Here is a 20452-nt window from a genome sequence, read left to right on the forward strand (position 1 = left end):
TTCAAGATGAAGAGGGTCAATGATGAGCTAGAGAAGAGGCGTCCAAGGTGGGCAAGACCAAATGGTACTCAGCCTGCCAGTGCACGCTCAACTGAGTTTGTACGGGCAGCTTGCCGGAGGGTCTGCCAGCCATTCAAGAAGCCTACCAAAGGTACAACCCCATGGTCTCCGGAGACCGACAGCTGCCAATGAATGAATGAAATGGCACAAAGTTCATAGGGATTGATTCTTGACTGTCTCTCACCGAACAAGAAACAGGGGCCACAACATGAAAGAAGTAGGTCATAAGTTTAAAACTAACACCAGGAAGTTTTTTTTCCACCCAGCATGTCATTAAAGTGGGGGCTCGTGGCCACCAGATGCGGTGGGAGCTGCGAGTTCAGCCAGATTCACCGAGGGACTGGACACAGTTTGGAGGAAAGGGGCAGCCGTTGCTATGAGCAGTGGCGTGAGGGGAATGGGACCTCACTCCTCTTCTGAATCGCACCTCATGCTTGACGGTCGGCTGGATCGCCTTCTGCATTGCCGTCTATCAGGATTCACCGTCCTTTGGGTTTTTGTGTTTGCATCAAAGCAGAAAACAGGATGGCTGGGAGAGCTCCAAGGTACAATGGTCCCAGCTATGAATCATATTAACTTTCCATCTACTTCCTTTTCCACATCATTAATGCGAAGGAGCCTAACCCCGATCCATCTAGCCATCTGCTTAACGAACCCGCCCTGCAAATACCGTGTGTGAGCTGCTGCGTGACCCCACCTCGATTGGAGCCAGCTGGAATTAATTTTTCAAGCTAAGACTTCATGAGACACGGGAGCCAATAGCTTAATACTATCCCAATGCATCACAGCAACGGGCACCTTATCCATCGCCCTGTTTTAGCATCCTAGCAGGAAAGCAATCAGATTTGTCAAACAGGATTTATTCCTTGGAAACCCTTCGCTGCTCATGGCTTCTGAGGCTCTGTTATCCCAGAGATGCTCATCAATGTTTCCCTTTTTTTTTTCATGAGGGATGAAATATAGATGCACAGAGCAGTAATTACCAGGGTTGTTCTTCTTAAACAAAACTGGCGCTGCATTTGTTTTTCTGTAATCCTTTCATACTTCTCCATGGGCTTTTTTGCATGGGGAATAAATTGCCGGTATCACGGTGGACTTGGTAGCTAATACTCGGAAGGAGCATGTCACAGAGACCAGTGGGTTTCATCAGATCCTGGGGCTGGAAAGACCTTCGGCTGCGCTGTCCCTACCCCAGTCCGGGCAGACGCTGCTCGTCCTCCGGTACAAACCTGCGGGACGGAGACCCCACCGCTCCCCCGGGCGGCTGGTTTCACTGTCCTGCTGCTCTGACTGCGGAGAAGTTTCTCTTAAGGCTTGATCTACATCTCTTTGGGTCCAGCTTAAACCTCTGACTTGCCCTCTGCAGCGGAGAGGATGGTGGTTCTCCCTCAATGGCAGCTTTTCAGATTTGAGAGCTGTTGTCTCATCCCTCCTGAATCTCCTTGTATCTAAACTAAACCCACCTTGCTCTCTGCGTCTTGCTTCAGACCCTTCTCCACCTCCACTGCTTGCATCTGGTTCCTCTCCAGTTTCTCCACTTTTTTCTTAAAATGCAGACTCAGAAGTGCACGCCATACTCCTGAGGAGGCCTGACCAGCACTTGGCAGAGTGGTGAACGTGTGCTGAGTTTTCCTGAGATTTCCTTACTTGTTCCCCCTCAAAGAAGTGAGCTGGGACCTGAGACCACAAGTCTAGACCCTAGGACATGGCCGCACTGGAAGACATCCCATAGATTAAATGCCCCAAACCTAACACCTAAGCCACATCCACACTAGAAGATATCCCATAGATGACATGCCACACACGTCGGATGTCCACACGAGGGCTGGGGACAGAAGTTACGCATAAACCGGTTTAAGTGAGCAGAAGCTGGTTCCAACTTGTAACAGAACAGAAGTTCAGCGTGCATAAACCAGCTTCAAAATGGCTGAAACTGGTTTAAGATAAACCTGGTTGAATGCAGCATCAGACTTACTAGTAACTGATTTGAGTCAAACCCGTTGATGAAACTTCTGTCCCAGCCCCCTTCCTGGTTCAAGTTAAATCAGAGTCCCCTGGCATCCCAGCATGCTTTCCAGCCCTGGGCTGGGCTGTGCAGTCTGCTCCAGCAAAGGAGGGTCGGTGGGGGTAGAGGCAGGGACTTCCCCCTCCTCCCCCGCCAGCAAACCCCAGCCGGGGTCTGGGGCCAGGAAGTGGGGTTAAATTTCCCTTCCCCTCAAGACAGAGCTGCCCTGCCCTGCTAAATACTTACTGCTGGCTGTGATTGTGGACTACAAATCTACAACCTTCTCAGGGGCCAGCAGCAGGGACTCGGGGAACGTCTGTTCCCCAGGGCCCCCCTCGGAGTCACCAGGAGCAGCGGCCACAAGCTGAGGGAGGAGAGGTTTAGGTTGGATATTAGGAAGAACGACTTCACGGTAAGGGTGGCCAGAGCCTGGAACAGGATCCCAGAGAGGTGGTGCTCTCCCCTTCCCTGGGGATCTTCAAGAGGAGACTGGATAGGCACCTGGCTGGGGGCTTGTGACCCCTGTCACCCCCAGTGCTCCTTCCTGCCCATGGCGGGGGGTCGGACTCGATGATCTGTCTAGGTCCCTCCCGACTCATTGATACTATGATTCTATGAAATCCCAGAGGCACCTGGAAGCAGGAAGAGGAACTGATGAGCAACTCTGCAGAGTCCCGCTGCTGTGATTCTGGATTGGAAATCCCAGAGACCTCGGGGGCAGCAGGAACAGGAAGCAAACACACAACCCCTGCCGGTTACATGCCAGAGCCATGCTCTAGCACCCTCTGGCTTCTGTCCTGAGCCACTGCAGATATGCAGCTGCATTCCCCGAATCAAAAGTGAATGTCTGTTCAGTCATTTCTCAGTTTATTCTAACCTTGGGGTTTTTGACTGTCTGTCCTTAGCCCAAAAGGACATCCCATAGATTACACACCACATGTTGAGAACCACACTAGAAGACATCCCATAGGTTACATGCTCACTGACCTCTCTCTGCCATTGCTACTCACCCTCATTTTAAGTGTGTCAGCAAAAGGCTGTGCCAAGACAGTAGGCCTCCCAGCATCCTCCACGACACTACCAGCTTGCTGCCCCATTATTCATTATTGGTTTGAGTTACATGAGTCTCTTCCCAAGAAAGGCTCAGGGCAGCTTCCCGAAGAGAGCAAAACCATGCGTAAAGCAAGAGCACACCACAGGAGAGAAGCAAAATCCTCTTCTAAACTAGCAGAGAATTTGGATACAGAGTGCACGAGTGTGACGTTAGTGCACTACACTCCTGGATGACATACCACAAGCCCTGCACCTTGGCCACATCCACACTAGAAGACATCCCATAGGTTACACACCACATATATATACAGTGACTTCTAGCGTAATTATGGGCTGACCCCCCAAACAATATCCCAGCTTAACCTTTCTTGCTAGACACCTGCTGTATAAATAGGAAGATCTCATAGTGCTTCCAGAAGAGGTCCAGGCCCAGGCTCTGATGTGGCTCAAGGGGGAGGGAGATCTAGATTTGGGAACAACTTCAGCCACATTTTTGCCAAGCAAACGTGGTGCATTGGTGGCATGTTCAGGAGGTTGCGCTTGACTGCATTGTGGGAGACTAGGACTGCCCTCTGGGAATTGGGGGAGGTCAGAGTCAAGTTCTCTTTCCTCCTTCCCATCATTTTCACCCTCCTCCCAAATTCCCACAGTCCCTGCCCTGCTTTTCAGCATCTCGGCCTGTCTGTCTAAAGCAGTAGATGCCCCATGACCTTGATTCAATCCCTGCCCTGCCTTAGGCAGAAGAAGACTCTTGACTCCCATAAAGACGTCCAGCCCATGAGACCTGCCTTTGGTTCAGGGATGGGACTCCCTTCGTGTCTTCTGGGGGAGCTGCCCTACTTTGAAGAATATGCTTATGTAACTGGAGGCTGGGAGGGTCTGATGGTGAACACGATCCCCAGGGACAGGGGACAGACGCGCTCCAGTCTTCGCTCCAGTGACGCCCTGCTCATCTAAATTAAAACAGCGTCGGCAAGGGAGATGAGCACTCCCACTCCTTCCTGGCTGCCCTGAAGCATGCTCATGGCCTTGGGGACGGGGTGCTTTCCTTGGGGCAGGAGATGGAGGTTCAACCCCTCTCAAGCATAGCAGCTACTTGGACCCAGGTCTCCCCCCATCCCAGGGGTGTGCTTCAACCCCCGAGCTGCTGGGCAGGAAGGTGCTAGCAAAACCCCCTCGCATCCACTTTGAGAATCTACTTTATTTCCCCCCCAGGGTGAATTTTCAGTGAATTCCCCCCAAATCTGCAGATATTCTCAAGACATCAGATGCATTTTTGGCTCCTTCGCTATTATTCACCCGATTTCTTCTTCCTCCTGACCCTACCTGCTCAGGGTATTGCAGGCAGTGGTGATCATAGCCAACCTGTCTGTCCCAGGATGGAAACAGCACAAGGAAAGGTGAGATGCTCAGCATCAGGTGCACCCCCTACGTGTTCAAGGTGTCTACTGTGAAGGAACCAGCAAAGCAGGCTGGAAAAGGTGTCTTCCCAGAGAAGAAATGAGACCACCCTCTCTGGGAGTGGGTTCAGGGGTATCTTCTCGGACATTTAGTCTAGATCAGGTCTCAACACCCTGGGGCCTATTAGCTCCTTCCAAGGGCAATGCGCAAGATTAGCACCATTAGGTGTGCAAATACTTGCACACGATTCACCAGAGCTTTTCCAACAGGAATCCAGAGCATCCAAACCTTCCTGCCCTGTTGTGCAACAAAATGGCTCTAGGATTTTTCCGTGATCAAGAAAGGAGTGAAAGCTCAGAGCTGGCAGTTTCTAAGAAGGGTTTGAAGTCTAAAAAATAAATCTTTGGTCGAGATCAGGGCATGTCAAACTCACTCCCTGCCCCAGGCTGGATCTGGACCAGCCTTTGTGGGCCAGATCCATCCCAGAGCATGGGCTGGTGATGAGGGCACTGGGAGACCAGTGGCAGGGAGGGTGGTGGCTGTGACGAGGACACCAGTGGGTTGGTGGGGGAGAAGGTGACCGCTGCACTGGGAGTCGTGGTGGCAGCTAAGCAGCTGCCAGATGAGTGCGGTCGTGTTGCATACCCCTCACGTGCCCTCCTGCCACCAAGCCCCGGGGCCCCAGTTTCTGCAGCAGGCTGTGTCCCCTCTAGCCCCAACACCACCGCTGGGAGCACAGCAGGCTGGATGAAGTGGCTTTATGGGGTGGATCCAGCCTGTGGGCCATATCTTTGACACCCCTTGTCTACTGATTGCAGAGAAGCAAAGCAGCACCGCATCCACACAACCCTGTCTGGGACTCGGCCCTGTGGCCAGGCTCGCTTCAGTCATGCTCGCTGCAATGCCAGGGGTGCCAGGGCGCCCTGCAGAGAGGATGCTACATTTCCTCTGTGCTTTAGGTGTAATTTTCAGCATCTTCCATCTGCTTTTCAAATTGCCCCTATCCTAGCTTTGGTTTTATGATCCAACCAAAGCTGACAGCTATGAGATGATTCTCCTCTTGCCTTTAAGAAAAAAAAGCAAATGAAAGAAATACTGCCATAACGTGGGTGTTTTAAAAGCCAAGTCCATCAGTCTCTGACCAGGTGCTAAGAGTCAGAAGAAGGAAGGAAGGAAGGAGAGGGGGGAGGTTAGACTAAGAAGAACCGGACTTGGAGAGGCCATTTCATCCAGACCCCTGCTCTCGGGAGGATCACACCCCTGACCAAACCAGTCCAGAAAAGCTTTGTCTAACAGGACTCAACAAAACACAAGGTCATTATACTCCCTCCCTGGTGCCCAGAGCTCCTTGCCTCTTCCTTGCAAGGCTCACATTGGACTCCCCCTTCCTCAGTTTCCCCCTCTCCAGCATGGCTTCTCCCTGCCGTGGCCAAGCTGTTTCAGTGTCTGCATAGCACTTAGGTATCCAGGTTGTAGCTGTGTTGGTCTAAAGGAAAAGGCAATCAGGACTGATAGTAGAGATGATATCTTTTATTACACCAACAAAATTTTTGCAAAAAATTAAAGATTTTTTTTGTTGTTGCAAAAATCTTGTTAGTCTAATATAAGATATCATCTCTACTACGAGCCCCAGTTGCACAGGACTTCCTCACTTTTGTTGCTACCCTGATGCTGCAACTCAATCAACTCATCAAGGAGGCCCAGGTCATCTTTCCTTGTCCAGGGAGCAGTTGGAGTCCTCTTTGCACTGAACTCTGTTTTTTTTCCCCCATTACAGAGACTGGTTACTCGTCAGCACTGGGGAGGCCACATCTGGAGTCCTGTGTCCAGTTTTGGGCCCCTCCCTACAGAAAGGATGCAGACACATTAGACAGAGTCCAGCGGAGGGCAGTGAAAATGGTTGTGGGCTGGGGGACAGGACTGGCGAGGAGAGGCTGAGGGAACTGGGCTGATTTAGTCTGCAGAACAGAAGACCGAGGGGGATTGAATAGCAGCCTTCACCTCCCTGCTGGGGGGCTGCAAAGAGGATGGAGCCGGGCTGTTCTCTGTGGGGGCAGGTGATGAACAAGGAGCAATGGGCTCAAGCTGTATCGAGGGAAGTTGAAGTTGGATATTAGGAAAAACTCTCACGAGGGTGGTGAAGAACTGGGACAGGTTACCCAGAGGTGGTGGAGTCTCCATCCTTGGAGGTTTTGAAGATCCAGGTGAACAAAGCCTTGGCTGGGATGATGTAGTTGGGGCTGGTCCTGCCTTGAGCAGGGGGTTGGACTAGATACAACTTCCTGAGGTCCCTGCAACCCTCATTTTCTATGATTATATGCAGTACTCAGCACCATCCAGCTATGGGACCAATGTAACAGCTACTCCTCCCCTTCCAACAACTTAGCAGATTCAAGCAAGCTTATTGCTGCCTGCTCCCACCTGCGTCCTCTGGAACCAGGGCTGTCGAACAGCAATTCTAAACACTGCTCGGGTGATTTCTAAGTAAAACGGCCCGGAGGACTTACATCCCTGGCTAGATTTATTTTCCCATTTCCCACTTTCTTCCTTGCATGCAGCTACGGCAGTGCACAGATAGGAGTCGGCAGTCACAGCCACCTGTGAGTCACAGCGGGGACAATTATTAGCTTGATACAGTGTGACCCATCACAGAGAAAAGAAATCTCTTTGGGTTCTCCACTGCCTACAGCTCATTTTTATGGCTTGTATATCGCTCCGAGTAATAAACCCTGGGAGAGAGGAGCAAGGACATTGGGGCTGGCTTGAGAGAGAGGAAGCGTGGAGAGTCCCTGAATCTCTGTGATAGCCTTTGCATTAATGCACATTCGCATGTCTACATGTTCGGCCCAAGTCAATGGACGTACACTGCATTAATGCGTGTTTGCACATTTGGCCCAATGGACATGCACTGAATTAATGCGCATTAGTACATCTACACATTTGCTAATGCGATGTAACTATTTGCACAGAAATATGATACCTGCTTTATGCAGGTATCCAATTTAGCCTCAAACAGCCTTAAATCACCATTTTTAAGGCACATTAAGGGCATGCACATGTAGACACGCACCCTTAATGACCTTAAATTGAGCAAATGCTCATTAAATGTGCACATGTAGACATGCCCAGAGTGTACCATCTCAAGTAGGCAAAGGGTGCGGTATTTCCAGTGCAGACACACAGAAACTTGCCCAAGGATGCATAGGAAGTCAGTAGCAGAGTGGGTCACTGAGGTTGCAGGTTCAACCGACGCAATTGTGCACAAATGAGAAGAGCTCAACCACCACTTTTTACGGTGGAGCAGTGGGTAACCTCTGCAGTCCCTGCATCTCTAACAAACCAACCACAAACTGAGGGACAATGTCTCAATTCTGAACTTCTTCAGCATTTTAGGTGGGGGAAGCGTTGCTAAATTATAATGTCTGCCACCACCAGCACTCTTGGGGGGTGACAGGCTGGGGTTAGCTCTGAGCCACTACTGGCCCACGGGTCTGAACCAAGCAAAGTCACATTTCCCAAGCAAACTGCACAAGTTAAAGTCTGGACTGCCCTTAGCTAGTGCTGCTCACTTTTCCAGGAGGCTTTTGGGTTTGGACAGCTAGCTGGTATCACTAGTGCACCAGGGGCTGAAGCCTCAACCAGTGCAACTCGGAGCCTCATTGCAAGGGAAGCTTTACCCCAGCTGTGGGGTTGGCCCAGCAGGCCCAGCTCAGAGCTGCAATACTTTCATAACAGCACAAGGAGCCCTCATACTCATTATCCTGCAGTACTGCGTATTTTTTTGCAGCTGGGACCCTACCCTCCAGCCAGCTGCTTTTAATACACCCCACCCTGCCAGGATCTTCACCCTCTCCACAAGCCCTGAAGCAAATGCCCCACAAACTTAGCAGTATGTATTCCAGTGCACAAGGCACACATGTATATAATTAAGCCACCCTTGTTAGGAAAATCATCCTTATTCCTAGTCTAGACAAAGTCCCGGTGCGTCTGGGCTTTCCAGCTTTTCAGACTAAAAGCTCCCCTAAGCTGGCGCTGACTCTTTTGTGTTGTTTGCACGATGACAAACACAATTACTAGGAGCACAACTAGATGTTACTCCGAATCAGCTATCCAGAGGAGGGAGCAGTGGGTATTTTGGCACAGGTACACACAAAGCCTTGGCTGGGATGATGTAGCTGGGGCTGGTCCTGCTTTGAGCAGGAGGTTGGACTAGATGTTTTTCCAACATCCATTTAAGAAGGACAAACGTCAGGAAAACATTCATTTGATTGAAATGTGGCCACACTTGATCATCACTATTGCAATTATTTTTACATTACAGCATGTCAGTGTATAAAATGCCCTTCAATTTTAGTAGAGGGTGGGCTGCATATTATGCACTGGAAAATCCAGTTGTGCCTACCTTGGAAACTGCTGCTGGACGTCTCCCCCCGAGGAGCCACGGCTACATACATGTAGCCCCATATGGCTTCTTTGCAACCGCCCTTCATGTCTTTCTTGGAGTCCTGCCACATACCCTCTCCCGGGACACCCATGAAAAGACGACAGCACCCACAGGTGCTGTTTGCAGCTCAGTCCTTGCTGAGCCCAATCACCCACACCGTGCACAATGGCAAGCTCTTTGGCTGGGTTACTATTATCCACATGGGGAAACTGAGGCACGAACAGCAGTCGCACATCACATCAGCACAGATTCCCAAGGACTGCAGCCTTTCTCCCTGGACAGCCTTGATATGGCTCATGGTCCATCCATCTGTCTGTCTAGGTAGCATCCAGCACGGCAGCATCTTAGCACTAAGCCTTTATTAACTAATTGATGAGTCCAACCTCTCTCACAGGTGTGGGCATACTGGCTCCACGGATGGGGAGCAGAGGCAGGATGGAGTTGAGTGACTTGACTAGGCCGCGTGGGGGAGTCAGTGGCGCGTGCCAGGACTCCGACTCCCCTTCTACCGCCTTGTAACTCCAAACAGCTCCATGCACAGCATCTCAGCCTCTGCCTGACACCAGACCTTGCAATCTGAATGGCTTTGGCATGGACACATCACTCAGGCCAGCGGGGTTCAGTTCTGGATCATCCACAGATCCCCGCTGTGACGCTGGCTGAACTGTTCTGTCTCCCTGACCCTTTGCCCCTGCCTGGAAAACACGGAGGTTCATCTTTTCCTTGCCCATTTACTTCCTACCATGTACAGCACCTAGCGCACTGGGCTCCAACCTCCGACTGGGATTCCTGAGTTCCCCTCCCACGCCCAGGAGGGTAGCGTGGTTTAGCAGTGCCAGCACGGGAGGCAGTAGGGAAGAACAGCTCTGCTGCCTTCTGGGCTCTCCCACCGACTCACCCTGCAACCTTGGCCAAGTCCATTTACCTCTTGGCATCGTGTTTGGCTCAGAACCTGGCATTAACAATGTTCCTTGACTCGGAGAGCCTTGTTCCTGAAGTCCAATACGACCAATTGCCTAACTGGCCGATAACTGCACGGTCCCCATCAACGGCGCCTGTTCTTTGACAGCAAACTCTTTAAGGTAGCTCATAAAATCCATTTCCAGGGCCGGCGGCTGGCGGTAATTGCCAGCTCGCTCGGATCACACGGTTGTAGCTCAGCCTGCCAAGGGCTGGGAGCTGAGATCAGAACAAGGGAAGCTGGCTGCGATCCCATGCGATGGCTGGGGACGGCTCCAGGATGATCCAGAGCTGGGGGGAGTCTGTGGGGCTTACCTTCATGCTGACGAGAGGATAGATGCAACTCTTAGCCTTCAAGCTAGTGGAGTAGGAAACGGGCATCAGCTGTTCTGATGGGACCACTGCCACTGTGTGCCCCCGTAGGCATCCCGGGGAGCTAAAATCCCTGCAGCTTTCACCCTTTACAAAACAGGGTTAACATTGCACTGGTCTCACTACACTTATATTGGTATGGGGACATGCAGTCCACTTAGAGGGGACATGGGTTGATGCCAATACAGTTGCTACGTTTTTCTATTTTCTTCATAAACTTATTATGAATGATCATGTTCATCTTCTCATCCATCATATATAAATGTATTAAGCCCTCTCTTATCCTGGAGCTAAGCTACACCCACAATGCATTTCACCCTATTCTAAGTGCAGCTGGAGATTGTATTCCTAAAACCTCTGATTTTTAGCTTGGGTGCGGTGGCAAGTGCTGCAAGATCCTCTTAAGGGTGCTGCATGCTATTCGCACTGTCAGGTGTACAAATGCCTAGATGTGATACACAAGGTCAAGCAACAGGAGTCCACCGTGTCCAAACCCTCCTGCCCTGCTGTGGGCTTATAAAATCCTAGATGGTGAGGGCTGGAAGGACCTCAGGATGTAGCATCTAGTCCAACCCCCTGCTCCAAGCAGGACCAGCCCCAACTACATCATTCCAGCTGAGGTCTCAGGTCCCTGAGTTTGCAACAGAATTTATCTGGGGTTTTTCCATACTCAAAAAAAAGGGAGTGAATGCTTAGAGCTGGCATTTTCTGAGTGGTGCCTTCAGAAGTTGGTGCGATGCTCAAGAAACGCCTCTGCTGATTTTCTAATCAAGGGCATCGCCTCGGGGACGAACTAGCACAAAGTGAAATCACTCATTTACTATGTATGTAACCCTGGGGTTAGAGCAAAGATAAATCATTCCCAGATAAACCCATCTGGGGAAAGCCCAGGACCTTACAGATGACAGACGGTTAGGACGTAGTCATTTCACAATGTAATTGGTTTCAAATATTAAATAAAATTGGTACACCTTACAAGAAATGCACACCCTATACACTTTTAATCATTTGCTTAACATCTTGGCTCTGTGCTGTTTAGTCAGTCATAGCAAGTTTAATATTAACATATGGAGAAGCTATTAAAAGGGCTATGTCTTCTTATGTTGCATTTAATTTGACTAGACTGGCTCTTTGAACTGTTCTTGGTTCTCAACACCTATCTGAAGGTCAGCAAACTTCTCCTGGTCTGCTGGGCCCTCCAAGGATGGAGACTGCACCACCTCTCTAGGGGGCCTGTTCAGGTGCTTCCCCACCATCTTAGTGAGAAATAATTTCATAATATCCAACCTCAGCTTCCCTGGCTGCAGCTTGAACCCATTGCTCCTTGTCCTGTCGTCTGCCCCCACTGAGACCAGTCCAGCTCCGTCCTCTTTGCAGCCCCCCGGCAGGGAGGTGAAGGCGGCTATTCAATCCCCTTCGGTCTTCTCTTCTCCAGACTAAATCAGCCCAGTTCCCTCAGCCTCTCCTCACCAGTCCTGTCTCCCAGCCCCACAGCCATTTTCATTGCCCTTCACTGGACTCTCTCCAATGTGTCCACATCCTTTCTGTAATAGGGAGCCCACAATTGGATGCAGGACTCCAGATCTGGCCTCACCAGTACAAAACGGAGGGGAAGAATCACTGCCCTCGACCTGATGGCACCGCTCCTCCCAATGCAGCCCTGGATGCCGTTACCCTTCCTGGCACCAAGGACACACTGCTGACTCCTGTTCAGCTTCTTGTCCCCTGTCCCCCAGGCCCTTTTCTGCAGAGCTGCTGCCCAGCCCATCCCCCCCAGCCTGCACCGGTGCATGGGATTGCTCCCTCCTACGTGCAGGACTTTGCACTTGTCCTTGCTGAACCTCAGGAGACTCCTCTTGGCCCAATCCTCCAATTTCTCTAAGTCACACTGAATCCTAGCCGTACCCTCCAGTGTACCTACTATACACCCCAGCTCGATGTTATCCACAAAGGGTGAGAGCAGGGCCAGGGGCCCAGAAGCTGAGGTCCAGGGCAGTAGACCTAGGATGAAGGGGGCACAGCTGGAGAAAAGCGGCCAAAGCCAGGAAGGTTGAAGCCCCAACAAAGGCTTGAGGCCTGAGGGGGCAAGTGTTGCAATGGGGGCCAGGGGACACCTCCAAAATGATCAAGTACCACCTGCAAGGCATGGGCATGACTGTATGGGTGGACAGAGGCCACAAATAGCCCATAAGGTGACTAGCACCCTGGGGCAATAATAAGGCTAGATGGAGGGCCACAACTAAGGGCCCCAGGGGCAAGTGGAGCTGGACCTTGGGAGCAGGTTCTCTTTCACATTAAAAGTACATCAAGGCATGGCAGACAAGGGAGAAAGGAGGGCACCCCAAGGAGCCAGACTGAACGGCAGGAGTTGAGGGGCTGCCCTCAGATGCTTGGACATGCTCCAGGGACATGTACACACTCCTCAGGAGGCTGGTTGTGCAGGTAGCTCCCTGCTCGCTGCTTCTAAGGCTGAGACTGTGGCAGAGTTGGCCATCAAGTCCTGGCCAACGCTGATGCCAGGCCACCAGAAAGATGGCTCAACCCCAGCTGGTGCAGTGACTCCTCACAGGTACATGGCTACAGGGTTGGGTATGTTGCCATAGCCCAGCTTGCTGGGACGTCAGACAGATGTGATATCAGTCCCCCATTACCATGAGCACATGCACACAGAAATGCTGTCATATTTGGCTTAGAAGAGTCCCTTACTGGGCCCATCCGACATGCACGCCACAGGATGAGCTAGGGAGTCATCTCCAGCATGCACCTCCATGCACTGGGGCATGCCTGGCAAAGTATCTCTACCGCCCCCGGAAAAAACACGGGACACCACAAGAGCAATTTTCTGTTTTATACCGATTACTCATTCACAAAAGACTGTCAAGGTGATGAAAGCAAAATCTCATTTCCAAAATACTTATTAACAGTTATACATAGCAAACTCCATGTACAGATGTTGCCTTCCCAATGCGCACGGGAAGGGAGCAAAACGACTGTCCAGGCGTCTCAAATCACAGCAGAAATTAATGGCAGTAGACCAAGCAAATCACTCTTTGGGTCCTGACCCCCATCATCTAATATGCAAGGTGACAAGCACATGCCTGTAGCTGCTCTTGCAAGATTTCCGCTATCCCGAGACATACTCCTGGCTACGTTTTGGATATCAGATGAACTAGAAGGCAAGCCTCTTCTGCTTCAGGATCCAACCCAAACCCACAGCACTAGAATTTGAAGCTTAACCCTGGAAAATTCCCACAGGGCTTTAGATTAGAAAAGCAGCATCATTAATAGCACATTATCGATGCATGAAGGGCACAGAGTTCAGAAGTCACCTCTCCCCTCAAGCAACCTTTTCCTCTTGAAACCCTCTTCCTCAGGGGCTATTCCCCCTCCTCTTCTGGCCCCCCTGGTAAAGGCTGCCTGCCACTTTGAGATCAAAGTGTAGCTTCTTCTACAGATAAGAGACCCATCGGCGTTCAGTGCCATATGCCAGAAAAAAAGGAGGGAAAAAACAGCCCCAAATGCAACACAGATGTGCAAAGGAGAGACCAACAAGCTTAGTAAGAAAAGCTAAACCCTGCTTGACCCCTAATTTCCACCAACAAAACCCCAGTCCAATGGCAAAGATCCAACTTATCGAGAGAGCAATGGCCCTGAAAATAGAAAGGGCCCTGCCACTACCATGGCACCAGCAAGGAGAGGACAATCTCAGAGCCGGGAGATCCTTTGCAGCAAAGCCTTGCTGTGAATGTCCTCCAGCCACTTGATGAGGATCTTGTTCAGCGCAGCTGGCCTGGAAGGAGAGCACACAGCGTTGAGCATGGAGGCTAGGGCTGTTCTTTACAGTCTTCTAGCTGTCATGTCCCAAGTGACCCGAGCTCCCTTTACAGCCCCATGGGAGCCCAGAACAGCTAAATGGGCTTCAAGGCCAAGCTGGAGTTGGTTGGGGGAGCTCTTTCCCTATCCCCTCACCCTCAACAGTCATTATTAAGCCAGAAGAGCTGTTATAGAAAAGGACAATCCTCTTCCTCCTCCCTTCCTACCTGTGGCAGCTCCCTGCTACCAACGTTCACAGCCTCCAAACACCTTGGGCACAGGTTCTCATTCCCCTTGGCCTCCCATGCGTCCCACTAGGCTTCATCTCTCCTTCTCCAAGACCAGCCCTCTGGCCCCTCCACTGCTCCTACTGAGGGAGGCTTACAGTCTGGGATCAAGTCACCCATAAACCCTTGCCGACTGTCATTAGCTACATTTTTTTCTTCGCATCTTTATTCATAGAGTCATATCAGCCATCCCAGTGTCTTCCCTGGCATTGACATTGGGCTAACAGGCTTGCATTATCCTGTTCAGTGTTTAGCACCACTGCCATTACTTTAGCTTTCTTTTAGTCCACTGTAAATTCCTCATTATCCCCAGAGTAAGTTACAAAGAAAAAAAAAAAGAATCAGTATTAAGGATCCACAATACACCTTGGCCAGATCCTTTAAAGTTCTTGGAGGCAAGTGACCTAGAAATATCTGATTTCAAATATCTGAAATAGCCCAAATTCTTGGGTCTGCTGACCTAGACGGATCTGATTTCAGTCACTGCTGCTTCACGCGCTCTTTAGGCACCGCATGAAGGGAAAGCATCATCATCATCATCATCGTATCATTGGACTTCGCCTGCCTTTTCCCTACATGCAGGTCAGCACCGACTCCCTTCCTGCCTGTCCCCATCAATACGGACAGCAGAGAGGAAAAGCATATTTGGGCTCACTGAGAATGAGCCCAAGCAGCCCTGATGAAGTACCACGCCATATAACTTCCCCAAAAGCCAGCTGAGGTTGGGAGTGCCCCAGCCACAAGGATCAGAGCGATAAAGAGAAGTGCAGCTCATGCACCTGCTGTCGGGAGAGCCAAAACTCCCCATAACACTGGTCCTTGTTACAAAGCCAGGTCCTTTCCAGGATGTAGCTGCAAACAGGGGATTACTCTTCACTACAGCTCTATCCCTGGAGTCATATTGGCTACGAGCCCTTCATGCACCTCAGGGGATTGCCAAGAGCCAGTATGCCCAGAAAGGAGGCACCTAGGTCAGAGATGACATGTAGAGCGGGGTGGGGTGGGGGGGACACTGAGGCCCTGCCCCTCAGCAGTTCATTAAGGAGCTGTCTCTACTTGGGGAGCTCAGTCCTTGCTCAGAGAACCCCCCCGACTTAAATGGGAGCTCTGCCTGAGCAGGTACCACAGAAGCCAGCCCTGCCATGCAATGTCACAGTCCAGAAACAAAGGATTGTGGATAAAACCAGTTTGTGCTCAGCTCAGCTCCCCCAAGAGCCACAGCTGTGCAGGTAAGGTGCCCTGCTGCATGCATATAAAGGCCTCCAGAGGCGCTGGCAACAATTAGGGTCACACGCTCCTTACTCTGCCCCCAGGCTGCCCCACGCAGCACTGGCCAAGGAAAGGGGTTGCAAGCTTATAACCCATTTAACTCACTGGCCACGGTGGCATCATCTGCTGGACAAAGTCTTTGCTGAACCCTCCAAGCAAATCAGCTTCTGCCTCCTCCTAGCCTGTCAGGCTCCGAAAAGTTTCAGCAGCCTTTGAGCCACCCTGCCTACAGAAGCTGTCTCTGAATCAACATGGACCCAGCCCAAGTACTGGTCACATTCATGGGCCCATTAGGGGATGAAGACACGAGTTTCTGAGCTAGCAACCCTCCCAGCAATGACCGTGGGTACCTCTCCATCTGCGTCCAGTGTCCGCACTCCTCGATGTGCCCCCGGGTCAGCTGGGGAATCTGGAAAGAAATGCACAAGAGCCATGAGATGCCATTGGGACTTCTCAAAGCTAAGGAGGCTTTTAAACACCGTTGGAGCTGCAGCCCAGGTCAGGATACTGACCCACCCCTCTGGTCAACCACTGACGTTGCAGAGGCACTGTCCTCCTAGACCTCACCCATCCCTGCGCGAGGGGCAGCTCTTCCCTGACCGCTGCATGAAGGGGTCTGAAGCGGGAGAATCAACTGCCCTTCTCCACAGCTCCAGCATCCATTTGTGACACTCAGGCCCCAGCCACATGTTACATGTATTGCACAATAAACTGGTAATCACGCAATAAATTTAGAAAGGCCATAAGTGCGAAGTAGAGACCAGCTATGTGTGCCAAGTAATGATTACCTTATTAACTGGCGAATCGCACAATAAATGTAGATCAGCCATATGTTCAGAGTACTTACCATGCTAAAAAAATGGCTGTCCAGCTATGAAAAAGCTGCCCAGCTACACTATTAGTGCTAGAAAATGTATAATGACTTTATAGCTGGTTTCTATCCAGCTTTCATTTGAGGGCCATGTGCCGTCCCATTTTAGTAACAGCTGCAGGACTCTTGTGACCTGCTACTGGAAGCCTACCCGGGGCAGCTTTACACCATGAGTGATTCAACACGGTCCTCTCAAGCCGCATGAGGATGGTCGGGATGCATCACAGCCCAGGAGGGAAACACTGGTCACTTACCCATGTCTCCATGCCTTTGCTCATTTTGTGATGGAGGATCTGGTCCTTACCAGTGGTCACCATCAGAGCGGGGACCATGATCTGCAAAGGACACAGACAGAATGGGAGGAATTGAAACAGGAGGCACCCATGGGTCTGACTTTCCAACCAGCAATGTTGTGCTCTCCCCCACGCCTTCACTCCTGCCTGGGGGCAGCTCCTTGTCATCTTGGCTGCCCCACTCCAAACTCTCTTTCTCTGCAAACCCTGCAGGGAACTGGGGGCTGCAGGAGTCACTGCCTGACCACGGTGTCATTGTCTCCTTGAATCCCCCATCTCCTCCATTATCCCTCGTCTTGCACTGTCAGGTCTTTGGTGACTATCGCTGGGCTCTGGGGGTGAATGGCACTGAGCGCGGCAGGCTCTAGAGCTAGGACTGGGGCTCCTTGCTGCTAGGGTGACCCAAACAATAAGGTACCTCTCCAGGAGGCTGGTAGCTGCTGCTCAGAAGCACAGCTGTGCCTCATTTACCATAGGGAGATGGATCTCTCCCCTCTGTTTGGGCTGAGTGGGACAACACATACAGGAAATGGGGTTGGTGAGGACAGTGTTGGGACGAACCACCCAGATTTGCATCACCTGGAAATGATCTGTGAGGATGGGACAGGGGACATGACCCCAGTAAATTACCCCTGCTTGGAGCAGCTTCCTTTCCCCTGTCTGGGGCCCACAAGGACCAGTCAGGATCGGGGCCACGATGCAGTGCACAGAACTGGCAGCCTCAGCTCCTTGTTGCCAGTCAGGGGGTGATGAACTGCCCACGACACCCTAGGAAGGGCTCTTTAAAACCCATGCACGAGGGCAGCCTGGGTTGTGCTGCGGATGGTCCTGGCTGGGACTGCCAGCCTGACTAACACAGCACGGGGACAGCCATCACCCTGGTCTGGGATGCAGCAGACACTCTCCCTAGGTAGAGTAAGAGGATCCCAGGGCTGGAAGGGACCTCAGAAGTCATCCAGACCCAGGCTGTGCAGCCCTTACTCCAGTCCAGACAGACTCCTGCCCACCCCTTCTGGGACTCCCCAGGGATGGAGACTTCTCCAGTACCCTGGGCAGCTTGCCTTGTGTTTCTTAGTCTCAAAGCTTTTTCCAATTTGCTCTCTAGCTTGACTGCACCTAGCTCAGAGGTGTCCCACAAGCCCACCCCATCCACGGACAGGCTCAAGGTAGGAGGCCTCTATCCCATGGCTGGCCAGAGGTCATCCCTTCTCAAGGGGATCCAGCCCCAAAAGGCCACCAGATCTCTGGACTGGGCTCATTGTACCCTGCAATCACCCACCAGGTCAGTGCTAGATAGGTGCAATCACCCACCCACCAGGTCGGTACAATCACGACCAAATCAGTGCTTCTCCAAGTAACGAAGAAGGCCTGGGCTGGTCTCAACACAATCCCTCCTTGCTCTGGACAGCAGGCTGCTAGGTAGGTCACGCTCCCTGGCCGAAGGTCCTGGGGCTGGAGTACAGACAGCAGCTCCTAAGGCAACCCCGGCAGCTCTTACCTTCCTGCCCCTTGCAGAGCACCTCCAGCTCCAGTTGGTTTGCATGTTCCGGTACCAGTTCAACGGTCCTCTGAGAGAGAGGAGAAGGGCCAGGGGAGGGGGAAGGATGGACATCGTTATGGGGAACCCTGCAACGCTGCTCTACCTTGGAGGGGCACCTGCTACCACGAGCCAAGGTCTTGCCTGACTTTATTGGCACAGCCCTCCCCATCTGCTCCACAGGGATGCATTAAGGAAGCCGGTCAACACTGGGTGCCCATGGAAACCTCAGCTAGACTCTAGTGTAGACAGCTCATCTGCAAGCATGGCGAGATTTCTACAGCACCCTGCAGAGAGCAGTCCATTTGCATCAGAACCAGTCCACAGGATGGTAACTGCATCCGTGGTGCTATACACCTGGCCCCCACCATCCTCGTACCTGAAGCCAGACTTCTTGTACTGCTGGATGTAGTACTGCAGGTCAGGTTCTGGGAGGATCAGGCTCGGAGGGGGGTCTTTGGGCAGGCCGACCAGGACGCCTCCTGCAGAAAGGGGCAGAGGAGGGAGACCATCTCACAAGCAGTTGGAGAGGCCATGTGGCCAAAGCACCAACAAGCAACTGAGGCCTTGAAGCGGGATTCGGCTGCAATGGAACAAGTCACCTCTTCTTCCTCTTTATCCCTCTGTAGGTCTTTCCTGCTTGTCCCACCTCACCCAGGGATGCAACGCTGTGCTACGCAACCCCCGCCATCTCCTTGCTAGACATCCTTTCCTCTAGCAGCCAATCTACGCTAATACACCAGTGCAGCTCTCTCCAGCAACACCTCGCTTTGTTATGGTAGAGAGGCCTGTGGCAGGCCAGTAGGGGGCGCTCCTGCGTTGAGCCACCCACCTCCCTGTGCCCGACCACCTTCCCGGCTCCGAATGCCTCCCTAGGGGCGCCTTATGTCCGGCCGACCCCCTTCCCGGAGCACTCTCGCTAGCCTCCGGGTAACGTGCCCCCACCACCCCGAGAAGGGACTGTCTCGGCCCTGTGTCCTCGGGGAAACACAGGCCTAATGTCCGACGGGTACTCGACCCAGCACAGGCACTTGGGGCACTTCCCCAAGTCCGGGGGCAAAAAGTAAAGTCTCCCTTAGTCCGCAGACCTAAGGGGTCTCTCGGGCATAATTTAGACCCACCCCTCAATAAGTCTCCCACACCAGTCAAAAAGGAGAACTTCACTGATTACAAGGGGTAGGGGAAACTAGGGTACAGGGTTGAGCAATATCTTACAAATCCTAAAGCGCAAACAGTCTGGCTGAGGCAGCCTTTTGATTACGCATCTGTGTTACTGCCAGCTAGATATCTACCCAGATCTCGAGTAGCGTACTCACAAGCATCTTCTGAAGGCAGGTGAAGTTTCCCTTTGGAGGCAGGCAGTTCCTTGCTCATGAGTTTTGGGGTGAGAGAGAGCTAGTTTCAGATGGTTAAGCTCCTCTGTGTCCCCCGCATGGCTGCTGCTTCACCTCATGGCCCAAGAGAGAGCCTGCCTCCTTCCCCCCCCAACTTATATAGCCCCGTGACCTCATTCACCTGGTCCAGCGGAGGTCAGCCCCAGTTGGCTGCCAGCCAACCAACTTGAAATACATCACCTGTTACCAGGCAGATCCCAGCCCACCAGGTAGATGCCCCTCACCCAGGTGGCTGATGCCAGTCCCGTGGGCAGAGGGAGCAGGTTTCCCCCCTCCCTCAGGAATACAGCCAGCTCCGGTTACCTAAAGAGACAGGCTGAGGTGTGAATCCTCTGTGCTGGGCCTATTTTAATCTCATTGTCACAGGGCAGAGAATCTGGGGAGAAACCAAGGTGGCTTTCTGCCACAAGGCTGACACTTGCTGTGGCATGGAAGGATCACCAAGTGTGGCCTCTGCACTGCCCCTTTCAGGCCCAGAGACAGTGCAGGCTCCAAAAACCCAGTGGGGAGCTCCAATGGATCCATATCTCCCACCATAAAGGACCCACCACCCCATGTCATAGATTTCATAGACATTCGGGCTGGAAGGGACCCCGGAAGATCATCAAGTCCAGCCCCCCACCCGAAGGGCAGGAAGTCAGCTGGGGTCATAGGATCCCAGCAAGATAAGCATCCAAATTTCTCTTGAAGGTG

At 52.0% G+C, this 20452-nt stretch overlaps 1 protein-coding gene across 1 annotated transcript in view; it reads right to left on the reverse strand.

Moving 5' to 3' along the window:
- Nucleotides 1-13128: 13128 nt before the first annotated feature.
- EPHX2 (epoxide hydrolase 2) overlaps nucleotides 13129-20452 on the reverse strand; it is a 78256-nt gene continuing 70932 nt past the window's right edge. Inside the window, exons 15-19 of the mRNA XM_019537262.1 lie at nucleotides 18745-18847; nucleotides 18327-18396; nucleotides 16790-16870; nucleotides 16015-16073; nucleotides 13129-14085 (exon numbers count right to left, since the gene is read on the reverse strand). Of these exons, the coding sequence (XP_019392807.1) occupies nucleotides 14001-14085; nucleotides 16015-16073; nucleotides 16790-16870; nucleotides 18327-18396; nucleotides 18745-18847 (398 nt within the window). The 3' untranslated portion in view covers nucleotides 13129-14000. The remainder of the gene's footprint in view (nucleotides 14086-16014; nucleotides 16074-16789; nucleotides 16871-18326; nucleotides 18397-18744; nucleotides 18848-20452) is intronic.

This window comes from Crocodylus porosus, unplaced genomic scaffold, assembly GCF_001723895.1.
Source record: "Crocodylus porosus isolate Cpor-Errol unplaced genomic scaffold, CroPor_comp1, whole genome shotgun sequence".
Taxonomy (NCBI): Eukaryota; Metazoa; Chordata; order Crocodylia; family Crocodylidae; genus Crocodylus; species Crocodylus porosus.